The following is a 23,658-nucleotide window of genomic DNA, read 5'->3' as shown; positions in this document are numbered from 1 at the left end:
GCCTCTCGACCCAATCAGTTTATGTCCGTGTTTATACTCTACATGAGTCTTTACCCATTCCTTACTCCCTCCCATAATTTTCTATTCCCCTCTCCCGCAAGTGAAAGTCTAGCTTCCTCTTGAATGCATCTATATTATCTGATTCAATCACCACTTCAGGTAGCAATTTCCATAATCTCACTACCCTCTGGGTGAAATAATATTATAATAATAATAATCCTTGCATTTGATATAGTGCCTTATCACGTCTTTGAGATGTCTCAAAAGCATTTCACAGAGTATACTGTAAAGTGGATTGACTGTGTATTTTGTGGGTGAAACGTCTACATATTCACAGAGATTTGTTCATTGTCCCCCCTCCATACCGTAGAGTGGTTTATTCACATTTTTTTGCCTATAATTCAAAATTTGCTTGTTTGCTCGTTGCCCTACATTTTTTTCACACACAACTCATAGACTAAACCAGCTTCAATGTTAACAATGATTCATTTAATTAAACCTTATTCCTTATTCTCAGACGCCTTATCCTCCCCATTGTGGTTTAGCTGCAAAACAGTGTTGTTTACATTAAAAAAAATAACCAAGGTGGATGGATTGGAGACCAGTTGCTCAGCAGGACATAAATTCGCTATTTTCAGAGCTGTTTCCTATTTCGTTACTCATTCCAGAGTTGTTGAACATTTAGTATTGGGTTAATCTGCTGTTTTAGCTTGACCAGAATTCTTTGAGGTTCAATAGAAAATGTTCTGCTGGTTAGCAGTGGGTATCGTACAAAATGTTGTTCATCTGATTTGAATTGTTTAGCTTTTACACTATAAATTTTCAAATTGTTAATTATGACAATTTTTTGCATTGATTTTGACTTTTTATGTGTACTTTGCCTTCAAATGCAAGTGATCTCAACTAATTTCTTTAGGTAATTCCTGCATGTGAACTTTGCTCTTTTTGCCACGAATTAACAATGGGAAGTGCTTGCCCTGAAGATGTTTAGATTAATCTAAGTAGTGTTTGAATGTCATTCTGTTATCTTGCCTCCAAGTGATGTCTCTCTTAGTAACAATATCTGACCTTTGCACAGGGCTTTACACTTTCTTTTGTCAGAGTCTGACGTGAAAAAAATACTGTGGCATCCAGGCATTAATTGCTTTCTGTATTTCTCCTTTTCAGTGGATTGTTGGGTGTCTCATTTCCTGGAAAATTACATTTATGGCTGGATAAATTATAAGTAGTTGCGTAATTTTAATCTTCCAAAGGATCCCTGTTCAAAAACAGGAGCTCTTGGTGGTGGCTTCTGTAGAAAGCTGTCATTTCCTGCAACATTTCCCAGTACTGAGGGCACTGAGGTTAAAGTTAGAGGCAGTCCCATAGGTGTACTGTTGGCTGCAGTTACTGGTGACACTCTGTCTGCATGCAATAATACCCAGCACCTCTTCCTATTGCTTCTCCTGATCTCTACAATAAGATGGTGATTCTCAGGAAGCCAGAATGCCAGACTTTCTGTGCATGAAAGTAGTTTTTTCCCCCCATTTCATGCCATTCTAAATAGTCCATAAGGGAATAATTAGTTCTTCTCCCTAGTAATGATGTTGAGGGTGTGTCTGTCTTTGTGTGTTTTATGTAACAAAGTAAACACGTTTCTCATTTTCATAATGCAACTTTCATCAAATGAAAAGAAAAGAAATCAAGGCTTTCATGTGGTTAAGTGGTCCTATGGGTGCCTCTTTTCCTTCTGGCCTTTTTCTCAGCATGGAACCACAGACAATAGAAATGCCAGACTCAAAATACACTGTAACAGCAAGGGAATATGTTGGTAAGATATGAACAAGAATTATCTATCAGATATGAGTTATTAAATCAACTGATGGATAAGACCACTTTTTTGCTGCACTTTGAATATAATGCGAATCTCGACCAAAATTGACTCTAGGTTGAAATTGACCCAGTTTGATTCACTACCCACCTTGTGTGGAAAATTATCAGTGCTGAGCCAGCTCCAAGGTAACGTGCTTGGGAACAGAATGTTGGAATCAAGCCAACCCTCTGCTGATGGCAGTCCCAGCCATCCAGTTCCTGAGCCACTTGGGCATGCAGTGTCCCAGGGCACTGTGTTTGACAGACCAGCCAGCTTGGCTCATCATGTGTAAGGGAAGATGAGTCACATTGTTCTCAATGACAAGCTGTGCCATTTTAGTTGGTTAATCTCCAACAGTACCTCAACTCTTGGGTCTCCCAGGTGTAGCTCTTGCCAACCTGCCCCTAATTTGGAGATTTGGGGGGATTTGGACCTCCTGCTCAGATCCAAATCCCTGACTGTCCAGCATCTTGGGATGTAATTTTGTATCATAGTACTTGTCATAATTAGGTGTGTAGGTGATATACATATGTGGAACTCTCAGTCTGGTTCGAATATTTTAAATCATGATGATAGATTTCCCGCATGTTTCCCGTGTGACCAAAAAAAGTTCAGAATTAAGGAATTAGTACAGATGAAAAACAGATTACATTTAATGTATTCAAACGTGTGCCTCCCCATCTCAACTAATGGATAGGTCTGGGCTTGGTATTACGGTTATGCTGATTCCTGATTCCTTTCAAGCATATGAATCAGCTCTATGAGATTCAGTGAGAAAAAAATCGTATTCTTTTGCTCCCTGCAGATATGACACCCTTCTCTTTTTGAATAGTGCCACGCGATCTTTAATGCCCACCTGAAAAGGCAAAAATGACCTCGGTTAAACCTATCATCCGAAGGATGGCACCTCTGACAATGCAGCACTCTCTCCGCATTGCATCAGAATTTCAGCCAGTATTTTGAGCTCAAAGTCCCAGTGTTGGGCTAAACCCACAACCCTCTGACTCAGAGGCAAGAGTTTTAGCAACTGAGCTAGGTTGGCCTTGAATATTGAATTTCTAAAGCGCTATTAAATATATTTTTCAGCACATTTAGATGTTAACACAATTGTGACTTCCCTGAACCATGAAATCATATTTGTCCAATCACATGTAGTGGAATATATTGTAGACATTTTACAAATAATAATAATGCTTGCATTTAATAACGTGCCTTATCACATTTTGAGACATCTCAAAATGCTTCTTAGAATATAAAGTAAAGTGAATTGACTGTATGTTTTGTGGGGAAACGCAGCAGCCAATTGCGCACAGCAGTGTCCCACAAACAGTCGTGGATTAAGTGACCAATTTATTGTTATTTATAAACGGCATTTTAATTCATCTAAGAATTTAAATTAGGTAAAGTGATTTATTTTTATGTTTTTATGTTCACTAGTTTTTAACCTTGATTCTGAATGAATGATCTACCTTAAGTAATGTCACTTAAGTAAGTGACAGCGAGCTTAATATTTACAGTGTAAAGATTTTCTGGCAATTCATTCAATAGGTAGTTTAGAATAAATGTTTGCTTTCCTAGAGAATGTAACCCTAAATTAATTATGTTGACAATGGTTTTCAAGACAACTGCCTTCATTTTAACCCAAATCAATGTTTTCACACTTCAGTTGAATTCAAAATTACTGTATCTTCAAATAGCAATTCGGTAACTCAGTTTGATGTTGTTTCCCTTGTTTCAGATGAGAACAGTCCGTTCGTGAATCCACACACACAAATCCCTCAAGCCGTGCACATGAGCAACGGGAAGAAGCTAGTAATTCCATGCAGGGTCACAGCACCAGACCTCAAAGTCTCACTGAAGATGGTAGGTAGAAATGCACCTCGAAAGAGTATTGCTATCAATAGGTGGGAGAGATTACAATACAATACAAAATTACATTTGTATAGCTCCTTTCACATCAGGAGGACATCCCAAGGTGCTGGGCATTTGGACCCGAGCAGGGGGATTGGGATCAGGGAGGGTGGAGCACAGGGAGGGTAGGATGGTGGCCAAAGGTGCGGTCGAAGAGGAGGGTCTTGAGACGTGCCTTGAAGGAGGCAAGGAAGGGAGTGAGGTGAAGGGAATGTGGGATGGAGTTCCAAAGGGTGGGGGCAGAGAGGCTGAAGGCCCGATCACCAGTGATGGAGCGGGTTGGGTGGGGTATGTGGAGCAGGCTTGAAGGGAAGTCTGCTGAGTGGACAGGTTGATATGGTTTGAGATTCGGACAGTTTGAGATTCAAGCAAGTTTAAATTTAATCATTTATTAGAAATGCAAGGAAATGATTTACCTATTTATGTTCTCATCCAACCAAAAGTGAAAACAAAATGTATTAACACAAGTTAGCGATTTTCAAGGTTTCTAGATTTTTAATTTTGGTTCATTTCTAAATGTATTAACTGACGTAAATTTGAAATGCAGCATTTCACAAGGTTTGGGAAGAATCCCTGCATTCACAAATATCTTTATTTTTACTGCAATCAACAGACATCCCAGAAAAATAAGTCGCAAAATACAGTCCTTAGCAATTTCATTTTTCTTTCGTTGATTTAAACATGAGGATCATTATTGCTGAAATGTTTCATGCATCTTTCTCTGTCAAATTACAAAAGAATATTTGGTGTGCAGGAATGGAGTAAGGTATGTCCCAGTTAGGAATGTAAACCATGGATAGGAATTTCCATTGAACACCCAAGTTGGCAGGACAGAGCAGAGACAGTAGGTCTGTATCCTGTGTTAACAGGAAGTCAATGAGATAGCTGCATAGGCACGTTTAGCACATCCTATTTGAGGCTTCTCTGCTATCCCACCCTGTAAAACCCTTGACTGAAAAACATGGGAAAAGTCTAAGCAATTACATTTCTTTTGTATTATTTTTTCCTTTTGCATCAAAGCATCCGGTTGGCAAAGTGCAATCTATGGGACTTGCTTTATTTTTATCCCTTTTTTATTTTGCCACCTTTTCCCACAGGAGCTGCTCACCACAATGCAGTTTCCGTCCATCCGCCTGAAGGGCAGAGTACGTTTCCACGCCCAGTGTTGATGCTACCACTACCTGGTCTGCGGTCTTTCCCTCACCCCCACAGTAAAGCATGCCACTGTGATGGAACCAGCTTAAGGCCAGACTGAGCCTGCTGTTAACAGTGCCAAATGCATGGATATTTGTACCATCTGCTCTAGCAGATTTATGTCCTGTTTGCTGTGGGATTCATGCAAACATTAAATATTAACCCCCACCACTATTTCAGAGCAAATTGGAGTTTTTTTTCCTGGTTATCCTGATATATTTGCTCTTCATTCAAATTCATCACCAAACATTCAAATGATTTAGTTACTCATCTCATCTTTTTATTTGAGGGAGGGTATGAGGAAGAAGTTCTAATAATAATAATCCTTGCATTTGATATAGCGCCTTATGACATTGTTTGGATGTCTCAAAGCGCTTCACAGAATATTCTGTAAAATTAAATGACAGTATATTTTGTGGGTTAAACACAGTAGCCAATTGTACCCAGCAATGTCCCACAAACAGTCATGAATTTTTACAACATTTTAATCAAACCAACCAAGGAATCCTTGTAGTGTTCTTGCCGATCAGCGGGAACTCAACTCTGGAAGTGAATTTTGTCGGAGTGGAGTTCCCATGCACCAGTATAATATACTTCCGGGTCCAGGAAGGAACTTCATTTGTGCAACTTGGAATACTGAGATTATTGTCTCATTTTAGATCCCAATGTGGGGGAGGAAAATCTTTTCCTAATTTAAAAACATCCAAGTTTTTTTAAAATCTAAAACACTATGTTCTAAATGTCGTCAGACTCTAAAATAAAATAACAAAGAAACAAACAAGTAAAATATTATAGATGTTATGTCACTGTATTGTCACTGTAAACCGACATTCCCCCTTCACTCAACAGAATGCTAATCTGATTTTTTATAATAACCAGGCCATTAAGTCTACTTAATTTGCCTATTTTGTTCACCTACAAAATGTACATTAATTTCACTCCACAGTAACATCTTTGAGGCATTTTGTCCATGTTGCTATCTTAGATACAAAGATTATTATTGATTACTAACTATTTATTAATAGTAATCCTTGTATTTGATATGATGCGTTGTCATGTCGAGAAATGCCTCAAAAGCAACGTGCCAGCTGTGATTAGGATTTCAGGCAATTTCAGGTGCAAACTGCAATTAGTGTAGTAATTATAATAATCCTTGCATTTGATGTAGCGCCTTATCACGTTGTTGAGTCAACTCAAAGTGCTTTACAGAATATATTGTAAAGTGAATTGACTGTATTTTGTGCGCGAAACACAGTAACACCTGGCACATTTTCAACTCTGCTATTTAAAATTATTGCATTGTCTTAATTTTCCCATCATTTGTTGAAATGCGCTCTAATGTTCGAATTTGATCTTTGTTTTTATTTTATACTTTCTCATGTTCTGCTCGTTGCTATAGAAATTACAGCTTCCATTATTGATTTGCTCACACCCATATCTGATTCACTATAATAACATAAATTCTGTCTTTCCACATTTAGTTTTCCTCATCCTCCACCGTTGATGGGAAGGAGATTAAATGGGACAGCAAACTTGGCTTCGTTATTCCCAGACCCACATACAAATTTATTGGTCTGCTGACGTGTGAAACGACTATGAATGGGAGGACGTTTCAATCTTTTTATTTAACATTCAGACAGGGTTTGTAGCCTCACTTCCTTTTGTTATTTCCTATGAGTAGAACTGGTCTTTGCAGGCTCAGTGTATTGTACTTTTTCACGTTCACCAATTAAGTAGATTTGCTAGTTATTTTGTTACTTTGGCACCAGTTAACAGTCCCTGAAGCACCAAAAAAAAACGTGAAAAGCGGGCTTCCAAATGAAGACTGAATTTAAGAATTTTTCACAATTTTGCGTGATCATAAATATTGAGACAAAATGGTCAACAGGCAAGGCAAGGTGAAATGTTGGCCTTTGACAGTTATGTGCATTATGAATGCTGATATATTATGAATGCCAGTCTACATATAGAAGAAAATAGTGTGTTCAATGCTCTGGAGAGGGCCCATGCTGATAAAGAGCTAAATGCTGCTGTTTTATATATTGAAGGTGTTTTAATTATTCTTTAGACTTTCCCATTCAGTTTATCCCCCACCTCCCCACCAAGTATTCTCCCTTTTTCACCCCCTGCCATGATCTTGTACACATTCCAAGATCACAAGAGAGGTTGGAAGTAAAGGGCCCTTCGACTCATTTGATCTCATTGTTCCAGAATACTCACTCTACTGCCTTATTTATTGCACCAAACTTTTCCTTTCAAATGAGATGAGTGATTTGGCCCCATTTATCCTCTCTAGTAACTTGTTCTGTTGTTAATTAGCCTTTGGGGAAATAATTACGACTTGATGTCTATACTTTGTAACCATAAACCAATGCCCTCTTGTTGTGCTGTCTCTGCACATCTGAAATTATTCTTCTGGGTTTACTATTTAAATCCTATTTAAAATCTTATATATATCGCTATACGTTGTCTTTGAGATATCTCTTTTGAAGGAGACGTATCTTGTCTAATCATTACATTAATCATTACATTAATCCTTTTAGGTTTCTATTTATGTTGCCTTTAAATTATACATTACAGTAGAAATTTACAATTATATTATGCTTTTTGAACATTCATCTTTTTGTTGTTTGAATTCCAAAATGCTTGGCACTAGCACTATCCCCTTTGAAAATATATGTTAAAATACACTTTCATTTAAAACCTCTCTAAATGCATTGATAAATGCCTTCGCTGAAAATTCTCTTTTTAAAAAAAGTGCAAAATAAAAATAGATTTCAATGTTATCCAACACTAAACATCTCTCTCAAAGTGTTTCAGGTGCTTAGTTGAATACAGGAACAATTGGCAAAGAGATATTATGAATAAAAGATATTAGAAAAATATAGCATTTAGCAAATGATAAATACATTACAATTTGCATTTGTAAATAAATACATTTCTTGATATTAGGAGTTAAAAATATTACATGTGTGATGTATTATAGACCACTTGAGTAAGTCAAACTTTTATTTTATACATAATAGTGGCCAGCCTACTATATATTGGATAGTATGAAATATATAATGTATATTATATAATGCAATGTTAGTTCAGAAAACATTGCAATATGCATGCTATCATGCTGCTCCTATTGTATGTATTAATTATTTTTTATATTTAGTTCATAACATCAAGAAAATCCATCTCAATGCGACTAGTCCACTCAAAATGGTGAGCGGAGAAACTCTCGCTCTCATGTGTACAGTGACTACAGGCCTGAACACAAGGATTCAGTTTATCTGGGACTACCCTGGCAAGGTAAGTGACTAGAAAACCATAAATACTGTGAAGTATTTTGAGGTGTCCTGCTAAAATGAAAGCATTATATCAAATGCAATGATTATTATTTTTATTGTAATATATCCTTCTACCAGAGAGGAGTCATCCATTGTCTAACTTGTCGATTCCTTTCATTATTTTAAATATCTCAATCAAATCTCAATTGGGGAGAACAAGTTTGCAGGGATATGGGGAGAGAGAGCGGGGGAGTGGGATTGATTTGGATAGCTCTTTTAAAAGAGCCAGCACCAATACGATGGGCCAAATGGCCTCCTTCTGCGCTGTATAATTCTATGCTTCTGTGATTCAAAATGAGCCCGTAATTTCCTCTTCTTTTAGGAATATCACTCAGGTCACCCAGCCTTTCATCATAGCTGTCAATCCAGGTTTAATTTATTGAACTATCGTCATGTAGGATTTACTGTACTCTTCAGATCCCTTCGAAGCCAAACTCTTTTGAATTAGCTCAACCATTATTTCTGGGGTTACCCAAGGAATTATCAGGAAACATTGAAAAATGGTTCATTTCAGCTTCAAACGTAAGAACATTTTGAATTGGTGGAAGAGCCTGGAAACTCAAAAAAAACATTATTCGACGCTTTATTTTATATGCCTTTGCACAATGATATTTTGCTTAGTTTTAAAGAGGTACATAATGGTCTCTGATTCGCAGATTGTGCTTAAGGTAAGTGTAAAGAGGGAATGACAGATGCCTTTAACAACAATGTTAAATATTATTAAATAATCTTGCATTTGATATAACATCTTAACATGCCCAAATCTTTCTTTCTTCTGTAAACTACAGCGATTGTGAATTTATTGATGATTGTGGCTGCCAATTTGTCCAACAAACAGCCATCAAGTGAATGTATGATCAATTTTTAAAAAATGTATTTGGGGATTGTTGGCCAAGACACTGAACGGCTTGGTTTAACAATTCATTTGAAAGACAAGACCTCCAACCATGCAAATACTCCCACAACACTGTACTGGAGTATCAGCCTAGTTTATTATTGTAATAAGCCTTCCATTTGATATAATGCCTTATCACATCATTGAGATGTCTTAATGTGCTTCACAAGGTAGACTATAAAGTGTAGTGACTGTGCATTTTGTAGACCCAGCGTTGCAATGTGGAGGTGAGAGTGCTACCAACTCAGCCAGACTGACATCTGGAATCTCCTGCAATCTTTTTCATTGGTTGTAAATAGGAATTAAGGACACCTGGAAATTACTTTCAATTTAAATTAAATTGAAATATAAATTATTTTGCTCACAAAATACACAGTCAAGCCACTTTACAATATATTCAGTGAAGCAGTTTGAGACGTCTCATTGATGTGATAAGGATTCATGCAAGGATTATTATTATTACTTTTTACCTTTGTGTTTTCTCTGATTAGCACAACTCATAAATTAGTTTGTAGCAATAGAAGTTTGTATGAACAGATGCTAAAATAACATTGGAAATCTACATGCTCAAAAATAAAGTTAAAATAAAATGCAGAACACTAACAGAATGTTTTCTCCATAGTCTCTGAATAAGCACGATCTTGCTCTTTCTTTGGTAAGCTTCCAGCGCAAACTTTTTAAACAAAATGCTGTGCAAACATATATTTTTNAAAAATCTTTCAAATATGGACTCTTTAAGTTAAACCTTCAGTTAAAAGACAAAAACAAATCTGGAAAGTGTAACAAAGACATTTCACGAATCAATGTCAGTTTCTTTTACGCCTGTTTGCTTTTCTTGAAAACTTTGGTCATTCGATACAGATTTATCATGTTCTGCATATTGGGACACATTCTTTTGTAAGGCTCTGTTTCCCGAGACTGAATGTTTCAGCACATTCACTTAAACAACTGTTGGACAAACACACTCCCAGATCGGACAAGTTATTACAACTCCATTAGTCAGGTTCCCGTTTAGAAACTGTCATAAAGGAGCGTTCCTTTTGGTCACTTGACAACTGAAGGGATTATCCTCACCATATCTGTCAGTTGAGAAAACTGTGGAATGATCTACTGAAGACCACGTTTTTGTGGTACCTGGAAAACGTGCCGGACAAAACATTTCTCTAAGTTTGTTTTGATTTGAGGAACTCAGTTGTGTGCATATCACCAAAAAAANCCCTGCCTAATCTGAAATTCACATTTCCCCTCCCATCCTGTTCAAGTTAATGTGCAGAATGTTCTGAATTGAGCACAGGAAAGGGTATTGTGCACACTCTACCCACTGTGCGCTGTGGAAAAACGTGGAGTACGTGAATACATTTGTTTGACAAAACCCCCCCCAGTCCTATGTGAAGTTCAAAACAACAACCTCAAGTCATATAATGAGTTAGAAAGCATTAATACTAAGTGTATTACATTATTCATATTCTGAGGTTATTACTAGAGCTCATTTTACCACATTTCTTGGCTACACAAATATCCAGCTATGGTCTGTATTGAGGAATACCACTGAATAGATTTACATTGCATCACTACAAGAATTTACCTGCTGAATTTGTATTATTTAGTTTGCTGTGTAATAATAATTTGGTAATGGTGCCTTACCACCTCAAAATATTTCTGAGCACTTCACAGCAATTCCTGTTAAATATAGTGACTGTGTATTTGTAGGTGGACGTCTATTGTAAAGTGTAATGACTGTGTATTTTGTACATGATAAAAATGGAAATGATGTGTTGTTCTATATTTTCTGCAAAGTTGTATAAAAGTAAAGCAAATGTTTAAAAGGTAGACCAGTAAAGGTTTGGCTGTGCAGATGGGCAGGGCTGGATTCAGGAGAGGTGGAGGGGAGAAAACAGCATATTAAAAAAATGAAGTGTTGCTCTACATGTAAGGGACTGTGCCTTAAGATATGCAACAAGAAACCTATTAGGGGAATATATCAATAAAATTGTGGGACATTCCCCGCACATAAACACAGATTTTAGTTTTACTCAAGTATCATTTTCATTACTGTGCAAATAGAAATGTTAATACAACAAGGATTTAGTTATAAATTAACTACTTGGAAGCCTAATCAATCCTTTCTTTGTTTGCCAGGAAAACAGAAGTGCTTCAACAACACAAAAAATTGACCGAACCAATCCCAGGGTCAATAAATTCTACAGTGTCCTTGTCGTGGACAGAGTGTCCACATCGGACAAAGGGAGCTACAAGTGTAAAGTACGGAGTGGACCTGCAGTGAAGGAAAAGAAGATAAAAGTTATTGTTTATGGTAAGAAATAGTAAGGTATTAAAAAAGTATTTAAAGTGCTTTTGTTTTCCGGCATTGTGTGAGACATGTAAGACTAAATTGTGTTTTCGTGCATTCTTAATATTCTGTTTAATAGAAAGCAGAATGAATTGGCCTTGCCTGATCCTCTCATGTATACCAAAGGGCCTTGGTTGGCCAGGAAACTTAATGTTATGAACCCTGTCAGTATTTATAATGATAATAATCGGGGTTTAAGCGCTCTGAGACTCTACCCTGTGTGGAGGGTGCTATATAAGTGCAAGTTGATGTTGTTCCGGCACATGAAGTTATTTGCATGAAATGTTCACGTTTTCCCATTTTAGAGTCCAGTCCAGAATGTATTCGAAGTAAATGCACTGACAGGATCTGTTTTTAATACAGATTTACTGTGACCGTGTTCTTCAATCCAATGATGCCTTTCAAATTACCCAAAGCGCCCTGCACTATTTTCATAGCAGATTTCTTAATGTGAATGTATTAGAAGTGAAAGATTCCTCATTTCAGACATTTTTTTAAAAAGCAGGCTTAAAAAAAAATAGTTAAATTATATTGTAGTTAAAACACTGGTACAGCTCACTCAATTTTAACCAAAGCAAAACAAATTGAATTTAAAGGAAGGGGCGGAAACACTTGTGCATGAAATGCACGCAATGTCATTCGCGTGTGATCAATAACTGCTTTTCAGGTTAATTTGCAACATTCCAACATACGTTTGCATACAGTTGTGAATAAGTTGTTTTCAATTTGTTTAATGGAAGCATAACAAGAGATTTAAGTTCCAAAGAGCAATTTCATGAAACATTTTTGCTTAGAAGATAACTAATGAGTGGAACAGGTTACCAAGATAGCCACAATGCTGGATTTAAAAACACAGCTTGATTATTCTTTATTTACATTTTGAAACACAGTGATGTGGTGGTAACGGATCTGGAATGCAAAACGGCTACTTACTAAGGACCCTGAGTTGCAAGTGGAATGAGAGTTATATCATGTCCATCCTCAGGAACTCTGCTACGGAGGTAGATCTGGTCAGACCGGAGTATCTGTAGATCGGAATGGTTGTACTTGCTCTTACTGGAACCATTTGCAACACGCGTCTAGACCTCAATAACAGCAACTTGCATTTCTTTAGTCCCCTTCACACGGGGTAGTATCCTGGAGCTCTTGAAATCTTGTTAGAAATCAATGTATTTTAGACCACTGAATCTTTACTCTACCCTAGATTCTCATGTTGGCACACAATTGAAAGGAGTCACTATCATTCCTTTTTTTTTCTATCCATCCCTCTACAGAAAAGCCATTCATCAGTGGTCGGTGCAGAAAGCCATGTCGCACTCAAGCAACTGCTGGTCAGAGGGTGTATCGTTTTCCAATAAAAGTCAAAGCATTCCCGCCTCCGGAGGTCTTATGGTAAGATCACTGAGATGAGAAAGACTGAGTTCTAGAAATATTGGGGTCTGGCATCGACCGATGGACAGTTTAAAAATAACGATTGTTTCGTTTACAAAAAGATTGTTATTTTTAGCGATCAGCGTTTGATAGGCCCCATTGTGTGAATGGAACTATTTCCCTTTAAAAACATAGTCAAAGAAGACTTTCTTTCTTAAATGACTTCACCATGCCTCAAGCTCAATACACGATGCCAAAGCAGTTTGATTAGAACGGCAGACGGTAGCCATGGCGTGCTACAGAGCATTAATGAATGAATTAATAGTGCCTCAGAAAAATTGAGGATACTTAGGGGTACGATTATGATTCTGAAAAGTAAGACAGATGTAACTGTAGTTGTTCAACAGAATTAAATAGGTCAGACAAAGCTGCACTTCAAAATGAAACTGAACAATTCAAAGACTTGAGCAATGACTTATTACAGTAATAAAGAGACCATTTTTAGTGATTTTCTGTCAAGGATTAGAAAGTAAGTGACAACTGAGATTACATTTATATCAGGCACGGATGGGTGAATATCCACCAAATAAATAGACCTAGTATTTGCTTACAAAATCCAAAATACTGCAGATGCTGGAAATCTGAAACAAAAACAGAAGTTGGTGGGAACAACGTTTGACTCACCTGAAACGTTGACTCACTTTCCTTCCTCCATAGACGCTGCCTAATCTGCTGAGTCTTCCCAGCGACTGTTTTTGTTCTAGTATTTGCTTACTTGGTTTATGGCGAAAGAAAGTAATTTACAATCAGGCAAAGGACAAGCCAAGCATGTTAATCATGTACAGAGTATCAAACAAGAGATTATAAGGAGGAATAATAATATCATCAATAACCTTTAAATTTGATAAAGCTCCTTTCACATCGGGAGGACATCCCAAAGCACTCCAATGGATATACAGCAAAGTGTAGTGACTGTGTGTTTTTTGGGCAAACATGACAGCCAATTTGCGCACAACAAAGTCTCACACACAGCCATGAAGCGAATGACAGATTTTATTTGGGGATTGTTGGCCAGGGTACTGGAAGAAACTCTCTTCATTTTTCGAATAATGCCATGGGATCTTTAACATTTCATCCAAAGAACCACACTGCACCAATGCAGTGCACCCTAGCATTACATTGGAGTGTCAGCGTAAACTATATGAATTCAAAGTCCTAACGTGGGGTTTTACCCACAATATTCTGACCTTGAGGCAAGTGTGCTACAAACAGCCTGATATTTTTGGTGTGATGGGCTAAATTCTGTTTTACACTCTTGTCTGGCTGTAGAAGGCCTCATGACACAATTCTCCTCCCACTCCCCCTTCGGAAATAAAAAATATGAGGTTTTGGGGTTTGTATGTTTAGCTGCACCAAAGACAGGGAGGACATGGACAGGATATTGATTGAGTGGAGGTGGATTACATAGCTTACTCATAACTTTCATGGTTAGACAGTAATCAAGCTTTTGTGAGTCATCTGATTTATTGCACATGGAGTAGGTATTCTGCCTACTTGGCTCCTATTGCAAGCCAAATCCCTAACGGGTAGGATGGTCCTAGTTGGACAAACTGTAGGAAGCTTGTCAGACAATGACAAATTTACAGAAATGCAGTTTTACCTGGTTGAATTCTAGCAGTACTGCAATGTACATTCTGGGACCCCAAGATTTAGCTGTAGCGAACCTGGTGCCTAATAGTTAGGGCTATTAGGTCTAAACTAACACTAATACTCCAATGCAGTTGGGTATAATGCATTGTCGGAGGTGTCATCCTTTGGATGAGATGTTAAACTGAGGTCCCATCTGCCTGTTCAGGTGAATGTTAAAGATCCCATGGCACTATTCGAAAAAAGAAGAGAGTATCTTCCAGTGCCCTGGCCAACAGTCCCCCAAATAAAATTGGTCACTCACTCCATGTTTGTGGGATATTGCTCAGTGCAAACTAGCTGCCGTGTTCTCCCACAAAATACACAGTGAATCCACTTTACTGTAGAACCTGTGAAGAGCTTTGTGATAAGATGCTATATCAAATACAAGGATTATTATTATTATTAATACACCCTTGAATTAGTCAGGGTGTGTCTAGGGAGAGTAAGTTTCATAAGAGAATGGTGGTAAACCAATTTGCAAGTTACAACTGAATTTAAAAATTGTCCAGAATTCTGCATGGTCTTACAACAACAACAACAACAAGATTCCATTTATAAAGCGCCTTTCACGTCAGGAGGACGTCCCAAGGCGCTGCACAGTTGGGTCATGACCCGAGCAAGGGGGAAATGGTCAGGGTGAGGGGAGGGAAGGGAGGGAGCGAGGAGGGGGGAAATGGTCAGGGTGAGGGGAGGGAAGGGAGGGAGCGAGGAGGGGGAAGAGAGTCGAGAGGGGAGCTGAAGGCACGGTCAAAGAGAAAATTACATTTTAAAACAATAAATTGTGGATTTCTGCTCAAGTCCATTTCTAGGGGACATTTGTTAATAATAATAATAATAATCCTTGCATTTGATATAGCGCTTTTCACGTTTTCTCAACGTCTCAAAGCGCTTCACAGAATATAATAATAATAATCCTTGCATTTGATATAGCGCTTTTCACATCGGGAGGACGTCCCAAAGCGCTTCACAGAACACACTGTAAAGTGAATTGACTGTATATTTATGGGCAAAACGCGGCAGCCAATTGCGCACAGCAGTGTCCCCACAAACAGTCGTGGATTGAAAATGACCAATTTATTATTGTTTTTTTGTTTTAGAGGGATTATTATTAGCCGTGTGGAGTAAGGAAACTTGGCTAAGGTTTCGCCCTGTCTGGAATTGAACCCAGGTGTCTCGCTTGCAAGGCGAGCGCTCTAACCACTGAGCTACAGGACTCCACAGTTGAGGTTTTTAGTTGAGGTTGAAGAGATTTGCACTTCTAGTGTTTACACTACTGTCATGTGAATCAACATCTTGACAAAATAACCTCCTCCTGATGGTCTCAGTACTCAGGCTCCAGCACAAATCACCACCCCTACTCCAATTCATGCAGAAGCGATTCACATAGTGCTCTTTGTTTTTGGTCAGCTGGGTGTCTGACACATAAAGAAACTTGTCACTATGCTTAAGAGTATCCAAACCAAACTGAGAGTTCCATGTCTGGAAATTTCCGTGTGCGGAATGGAATGTGAACTCTCTCCCCGGAGAGACTCATATGCGCTCCTAATTCTAAAGATATTAGCTGAAGGTTGGCAAGAGCCAAGGCTTGGGGATCCCAGTGTGTGCGTTTGGGTAGTCCTGGGGTCTAACCAGCTAGAACTCCATAGCTTGCCATTGATATTGCTGTCTGGCAAGCTTTTCCACTGTTTCTACAGTTAGTACCACCCGACACATTAGGGCTTTGGCTTCCTGGATTAACACGAGTTGAGTGGAGAGAATCTCTGCCCCCAGTTTACTTCAGATTCAGTACTGATCCAATCAGCTTTCAGAGGATGAAAGACTGAGTGCCCACTGGAATTCAGAGTCAGAACCTCTGTCTCCAAGTCAATTTAGATTGATCCACTGAGCTTGATGTGCACATATAATAACAACAAATTACATCTGTATGGACACAAGACCGAGGCTCTCCTGATTGGCTCCCGTCAGTGTCTCCTCACCTCAGGCGCTGACAGCATCACCATCCATGGTTGCACACTCCACCTTGCTAAGCCAGTCCGAACCTTGGGGTCTTGTTTGACCCTCAACTATCCTTTCCACCCCACATCCACACCATGACCCGCTCTGCCTTCCCCCATCTCCACAACGTCGCCGACTCCGACACTGTCTCACACCGCAGACCGCCGATACCCTTATACACACCATCGAGGCTCGACTATGCAAACTCACTGCTTGTCGACCTCCCCAACTCCTCCCTCCACAGGTTGCAGATCATCCAGAACTCTGCAGCCCATGTCCTCTCCTGCACTAGGCTCCGCGACCCTATCACCCCCATCCTTACCCAACTCCACTGGCTTCCCATCAAACAGAGGATACAGTTCAAGATCTTGGTCCTCACCTTCAAAGCCCTCCATGGTCTTGCTCCCCCCTACCTCTCCGACCTCCTAACCCCCTACCACCCTGTTTGCTCCCTCCGCTCAGCGGGCTCTGGCCTGCTCAATGTCCCCCACCTTGCTCGCCCCACTATTGGGCGGGCTTTCCACCACTCTGCACCTACCCTTTGGAACTCCATCTCGCGGTCCCTCCGTCTCGCCTCCTCCCTCGCCACCTTCAAGATCCAGCTTAAGACGCTCCTTTTCGACCGTGCTTTCGATTTCCCTGCTTCCCCCCCCTGCCCTCCACCTTCCCCCACCCCGACCCCCAGCTCGGGTCCGTAACTATCTGTCCAAATGTAATTTTGTTCTTATTGTTTCATTTTGGGAGGACCCAGTGCGCTGGATATATGGTTTAGGTGATAACGATGAGCAAACAATAATTTCTGTTGTCAACAGGCTAAAGGATGGATTACCTCTTACTGAAATATCTGCACGCTATAAAGTTGCTGGCGGACGATTGACTATAAGAGATGTTTCAGAAGAGGATGCTGGCAGTTATACTATGATGCTGAGGCTTAAACGATGGAATCTTTACAAGAATATTACTCTCTCCCTCAGTGTAAATGGTGAGTAAATAAATGCATTAAATTTCAAAAACCTAAGCGATAGTCAGACCTAACTGCTCCTAATCACTCCAGAATTCATTTTACTACCATTTTAAATGTCAAATATTTGCAACTTGAATGCATTTTTGGTCACAGTGCTGCACCAAGATTACTGCTTTGTCCACACCAAAAGTTTAGTATAACACTAATGTGATACAGACACAGCAAGTCCTAGGTTTGTTGCTTGATCTGTCTTAAATTAATTGATTTGAATGGGCCTGGAAGTAAGCGTATAAACAATTGGCTTGAAATTCCTGGGCTGGGGAGGGTAAAAATCAAGCAAAAATCATTCCTATATTCACCATCAAATGGTCCCTGCTGTAAAGTGTGTTTGTGTAGATTTTAGGTGAGGATATGCCTCCTCAAACTCAAATAGCTTGCCGATCAATATTCACTGTCTAGACTCAGGTATGAATAGCCACTGGAATGTAGTGAAGGAAGGCCGGCTCCCATGGATTTGAGTCAATGTCTTCAGAAAATGAGGTGAGAAAATCAGAGGCAAGAAAGCATCAACAGAAGGCAAGACTGTTTTCAAGAGAGTTTCACGTGATTTGCTTCACACAAACTTAAGTAAACTGCCTCCAGCCTGAAGCTTTCTTTATTCACAAAAACACAAGAGGCTTCTTGTACCAATCTATTGATTTCAAAGACCTGCCCCATCACCTCTTTTCAATCAGTAGGGAAATTATTGGCAGTACAAGAGACTGGTCAATTGTGATTCAATACATGCAGTAGAGCGTGCTTGAGTGGAACTATGCCATTCTCCCTTTTTCCGCATGGTTTGAGCAGTAGACTAATTGCATGCTCTCACACATGTAGGCAATGTAACAACGGTTAAGACACATATTGAGGGGAATAAGGATCAAACAGAGTTCTTTCAGAGTAACTGGAAAAATCTCTAGATGGTGTCCTGTAGGTTAATGATTAGGGCACTCGCAAGCGAGAGAACCTCGGTCGTTTCTCAGGCAGGGCGAAACGTTGGGCAAGTTTCCTTACTCCACACACCTCTGTTTACTTAGCAGTAAGCAGGAACGTGATTGCGCTCGATTGGCAGATCACTTTTCCGGTAATAATAATCCCTTAAAAAACATATAATAATTTGGTTTCTTAATTCACAACTATTTGTGGGACACTCCTGTACGCAATTAGCTGCCGCGTTTCACCCGCAAAATCTCTGAATCTAAGTGTGGCATGGCCCTGGATTTATTGTAACTTCCTGGGTTCTCCTAAGTGCTGTGGGAATTTAAAAAAACACAGGGGAACGCAGAGAAACATACAGGGACACAAAGCAGTAGACACATCTTTTTAGCACAGGAAATGTTAGAAAGAGGAAAAGAGCTGAGTTGAATGAAGTGTAAATTTCAACTAAGCAACTGCAGTTGTTGCAGTGATTTTTCTCCAATTAGCCATTCACTCCATGAATCCCAGTACCTCAGTCTAAAAGCCACATATGAGCTTGTGACCCTCCAGAGGCTATTCAACCACAGGAGCTTCACAGCACAGTTTAGTTCTGTCCACATATTCACACCTCCCAGCAGTGGTTCATCAAAGCAGATAATCCAGTTACCAACTCCTGTGATTATTGCCTGAAAATGCTTTTAAAGTACTGCTGATTTTCCTATTCTTCTGAGTGATTGGTGGTTGTTTATATCTAAGAATTGTGCCTTCGTCAGTAAGCATATACTTGTTAGTGTCTAAGAATCTATCCAGTACAGAATTATGAATTTTAGAATAAGAACGTTAAGACCAAAAAAAAGGCAATAGCATAGCTTGCACATACCCTTACACATTTGCTAGTCATTTGAATCCAGTGTGCAAATCTGATCTTAAAATTGTTTTAGTTTTCTTAATAAAATAATAGATTTAGTATCTTGTTGAAAGTTTACTGGAAGACATTCACTGCATCAGAACTAATCCCAATAGTCAAAACCAGCTTGGTAGCATTGCTGCATACAGTGAAACCAGTCTGAGTTACCACCTGTGAACGAGGACTACCTGTCAAAATAAAATCCTCGGGACCATCAGAATCCCCCCGTGGACTTTCATTGTAGGAAAACCAGGCAACGGGGACCTTGTATTTCCAACTCATCTCTGATTCTCAATCCGTAAGAGCCCGTCCGTCCACAGCGACCAGCGTCTGATCGGCTCGTGGTGGCTGACAACTTCTTTCCTGAAATGACTGCCACAAGTTGCACTGGAGGAGTTGCTGTTGACAAAAGAACTTAACCCGATGCTGGAAGATATGAGTAAAAAGTGACAGACCAACGTGCAAAGGGAAAGAAAAAGAAAATGTGCTCCTTTTTGCCTTAATGGCCTTCTGGTGGCAAAAGCAGAAGTCATGGTACATGGATTGTGTTGTATCCCAACATTTCACAAATTACAGCCATGCAGAACAACAACAACAAATTACATTTGTATACTGCCTTTCACGTCAGGAGGACGTCCCAAGGCGCTGGACAGTCAGGGATCTGCACCCAAGCTGGTGGTTGGGATCAGGAGGGGTAGAAGGTGAGGAGGGTAGGGGTAGGAGGGTGACCGAAGGCATGGTTGAAGAGGAGTGTCTAGAGATGGGTCTTGAAGGAGGCAAGGGAGGGGCAAAGTGAAGGGACTGCGGGATGGAATTCTAGAGGGCGGGGGCAGAAAGGCTGACGGCCCGCCCATCAATGGTGGTGTGGGCAAGGTGGGGGGATATGAAGCAGGCTGGAATCCGCTGAGAGGAGGGAGCAGCCAGATTGACAGAAGAGCCTAATCTGTTTGTGAATGAGCACCTTTGCTTTTGGAGTCACTGGTGGTTGCTGTTGACAGGTTTCACTGTATAAAGCTTCATGTCTGACCAAGAAAAATCCAACTTACTGTAATATCAAAGTTATAATAGAAACGGAAGCTTGATCAAGTTTAGGTTAGTTCATCTTTCTTAAGATTAACAAGTGATTCTTTTAAACATAAAGTTGAGTAGTTTTGCATATGATTGTTTCAAAGAAGGCATTTAAATAGAAAGCGTTTTTAAAAAATAATTTTGCATGTATAATAATTATAATGTTGTGCACTGCCCTACAAAAATGTATTTGGACAATCCCTGTAGAGTTCAACAACCGATGAAATTGTTGTCCTCTCTGCACAAGTGTTAGAGAATGTTCTAGAACAACTGTGGACCCTATAAAAAAACACGTTCTTGCTATCCTAGGTGCTTCGGCTTTACTCAGCAAGGAAAGACTGAAGGAGCTGTCAGTGTTCCAAACAGCTGCCATTATTGAGTACCATCTGTGTAAAAAGTCTGAGCGTGAAATATCCAAAAGGACTGGGATACCAAAGTCAGCGGTGAGCTCCGTTATCAACGAGTACAGGAAGACAGGCAATGCGAAGAATAAAAGCTGCCCTGAAAGAGCAAAGAAGCTCCACAGTGGAACCCAACGATCCTTGAGGAAACCGCCCAAAAACAGGAATGACAGCCACAGAAGCACGTCACGGTTGCCCAGTCACCAATGAGTGAGGTCCGGCATTCAGCCGTGGCAACCTGCAGCACAGTCACAGGCCCCGCTTCGTTTGTAACACTTCTGAAAACTGTGAAATTGTGTTTTGAGACAAGCAAAGTGTTCATCTACTGCAATGAGTGTCACAAGAACCCAGGCCCAAATCCAGTGAACCAGTCTGACAGGAGACTGAATGCAGACTCAGAAACCATCATCTCCTCCCCCACACACCAACTTAAGGAACACACAACATTGCTCCAATCAGAATGACAGCAGATGAGTTTTACTGTTTGATATGAAGGACTTGTAAAACATTACCAAGAGGGGTTCATGTCCTCGTTAAGAGCAGAAGACTAATAAGGAAATGCTGAACTAACGGAACACTGAACACTTGTTTATTATTCGTTCATTCCTTTTAATGCTGTAACATACATTCTATGGATTGTTCAAACACTTTTTTGTAGGGCAGCGAACTTTCCTTGTGTTTCTAATGTCTATGTGTCCAGAGTAATTGTGAAAAGTGCTACTTATCTCACACATATATATCCCCAAAGATTTGTGTTCAGGCAAACAGGGCAGAGAGCATAAATGTGTTACACTGCAATGATGGTACTCTTATCTCGTAAGGCTCGGAGAATGTGGACATTGCAGCAGTGTGTAATTTATCACAGTGCGCCAGTTTGAGTCGTTCCTTTTTTGGGGGGCTTCTAGTTATGTAATGAATTTGTTTTTGCAGTCAAACCACATATATGTGAAAAGGCACTGTTCCTTCAGGATCTTGATCTCTACCCACTGGGCAGCAAACAGACTCTGTCATGCACTGCCTATGGCATCCCCCTTCCTAGAATTCTATGGGTATGGCAACCTTGTGCCCCAAATAATTCAAAAGCACAGTAAGTAGATTTGTTTGTTTAATTTCACATTTATTTTCATTGTAGCAAACTATTAACAGTGTGGGCTAAGTACAGGTTATGGGTGTATTTACAGTTATTTAATAAAAAAGTCAATGTGTTTAATATATATTTCATTACATTATGCCTTATGAATGTGGGTAGCTAAAAATTGTGCCAAATGAATATTTTTTATAATTGCATATATTACCATAAAACAAATAGCAGATTTTTAAAAAATGAAGGGTTATGATGTTGAATATAAATAAAACCTCAGGGCAGTCAGTGTCAAAAAAGGGTCTTTTTTTTGTTTACCTACAGCCTTTTTCTTAAATTATCGCAAAATGAAATTCATATATTTTCTCTGCTATTAGATGCCACTTGTCTCTCACACAAACAGGCACATGGTGTCATGCACGCAGAGTTCCACTGGAAACTCGTTATACAATCTTTTTATACAAAATATATTTAAATCATTTTAGAAGCTGGTTCTTCCCCCCCCCCCCCCCCCCATCCCCTCTTTTTCACATTTGATTCTCTTGTTTGGTCCATTGGCTGGTAAAAGTCTGCAAGAAAGATTAATGATAAGAATTGCACACAACTGTGTTTGACTGGGATTTCTAATGGACATTGCTTCACAGTTAGAAGCTGTTAGCAAGCTGCCTATGGTAAGCACCTTTTGTTTGCACTTATTATATTTTCAGGAGGCATGTATTTAAAATGGTCAAAGATTAATGTGAATCTATTTATAATCGGGCTAATCATAGTTAATTGTTTGTCCTTTTTTTGTTTCCTTTGCATCGGTTTTGTTTTTCTATGACATTACTTAATCGTTGATGACTAAATATGTCTGATGTATAGTTTCTAGCATGTACGTTTGTTGCTGTGTTTTTGAAGTCTTTGAATACGGGCTATAAAGATACCTCTGGATTCTGAATTTAAGCTGCATTATCACTACTGCATTCCTTGATTTGCCAACGAGCATGAAAAGGAAAAATGCAATATTCCAAAGAAGGGAGACATTCTTTCACATTAATTATTAATGACATTTTCCGAAAAGAAAACAAAATTGCAGCAAGTGTCCCACTGAGGATTATGATGGTATATGTTTGACTAATGGATAGCCACAGAACCTGTCCACAGTTTCTTATTGAAGTAAGGGCATGCTTTGCTTTTCCATACATTTCTCTATTTCTGCTTCATAATAGTTTGCATTAGAAATCTACTGCAGATGTTGAATGATAGAAGAGATGCCTGTGTGCAAAACAACAAAGGAGTTCAGACCGCCAAAGAAATTACTCTATAGAAAGTTTGGAGTCAATTCAAAATGCATTATACAAGCCTGTCAAAAATAAAATTCCCTTTCAAATATGTCAAATCTCCCAACTGAGTTTAAAGACTTAACAGATTTAATGAACAAAGAAAATAAGAGTTGAAATGTTTCTGCTGTTTTTGCCACTTTATAAGCAACTACTGTTTATTACTTAATTTAAATAAAAAGTCTTGTAATCCATTTGATGCAGATGTGTTACATTAATTTCGTTGTTGCTATTTCTGTAAAACATTTTCTCTGAATCCGTCTCTGAGAGAGGAGATCGTATCCATGCGTTTATATCATGTTTAGGCTTGACTATGCCAACTTTCTGCTTGCTGGATTTCCCAACCCTTCACAAACTGCTCTG

General features: G+C 39.3%; 1 protein-coding gene across 1 annotated transcript in view; it reads left to right on the top strand.

The window, feature by feature from the left end:
* flt1 (fms related receptor tyrosine kinase 1) overlaps positions 1-23,658 on the top strand; it is a 122,026-nt gene that overhangs the window by 28,069 nt on the left and 70,299 nt on the right. The window contains exons 4-10 of the mRNA XM_007900604.2: positions 3,591-3,715; positions 6,439-6,598; positions 8,121-8,257; positions 11,330-11,504; positions 12,815-12,932; positions 17,408-17,577; positions 21,823-21,979. Of these exons, the coding sequence (XP_007898795.2) occupies positions 3,591-3,715; positions 6,439-6,598; positions 8,121-8,257; positions 11,330-11,504; positions 12,815-12,932; positions 17,408-17,577; positions 21,823-21,979 (1,042 nt within the window). The remainder of the gene's footprint in view (positions 1-3,590; positions 3,716-6,438; positions 6,599-8,120; positions 8,258-11,329; positions 11,505-12,814; positions 12,933-17,407; positions 17,578-21,822; positions 21,980-23,658) is intronic.

Source organism: Callorhinchus milii, unplaced genomic scaffold, assembly GCF_018977255.1.
Source record: "Callorhinchus milii isolate IMCB2004 unplaced genomic scaffold, IMCB_Cmil_1.0 Scaffold4, whole genome shotgun sequence".
NCBI lineage: Eukaryota > Metazoa > Chordata > Chondrichthyes > Chimaeriformes > Callorhinchidae > Callorhinchus > Callorhinchus milii.
The sequence above is the reverse complement of the archived record's forward strand: the minus strand, read 5'-3'. Positions and strand labels throughout refer to the sequence as shown.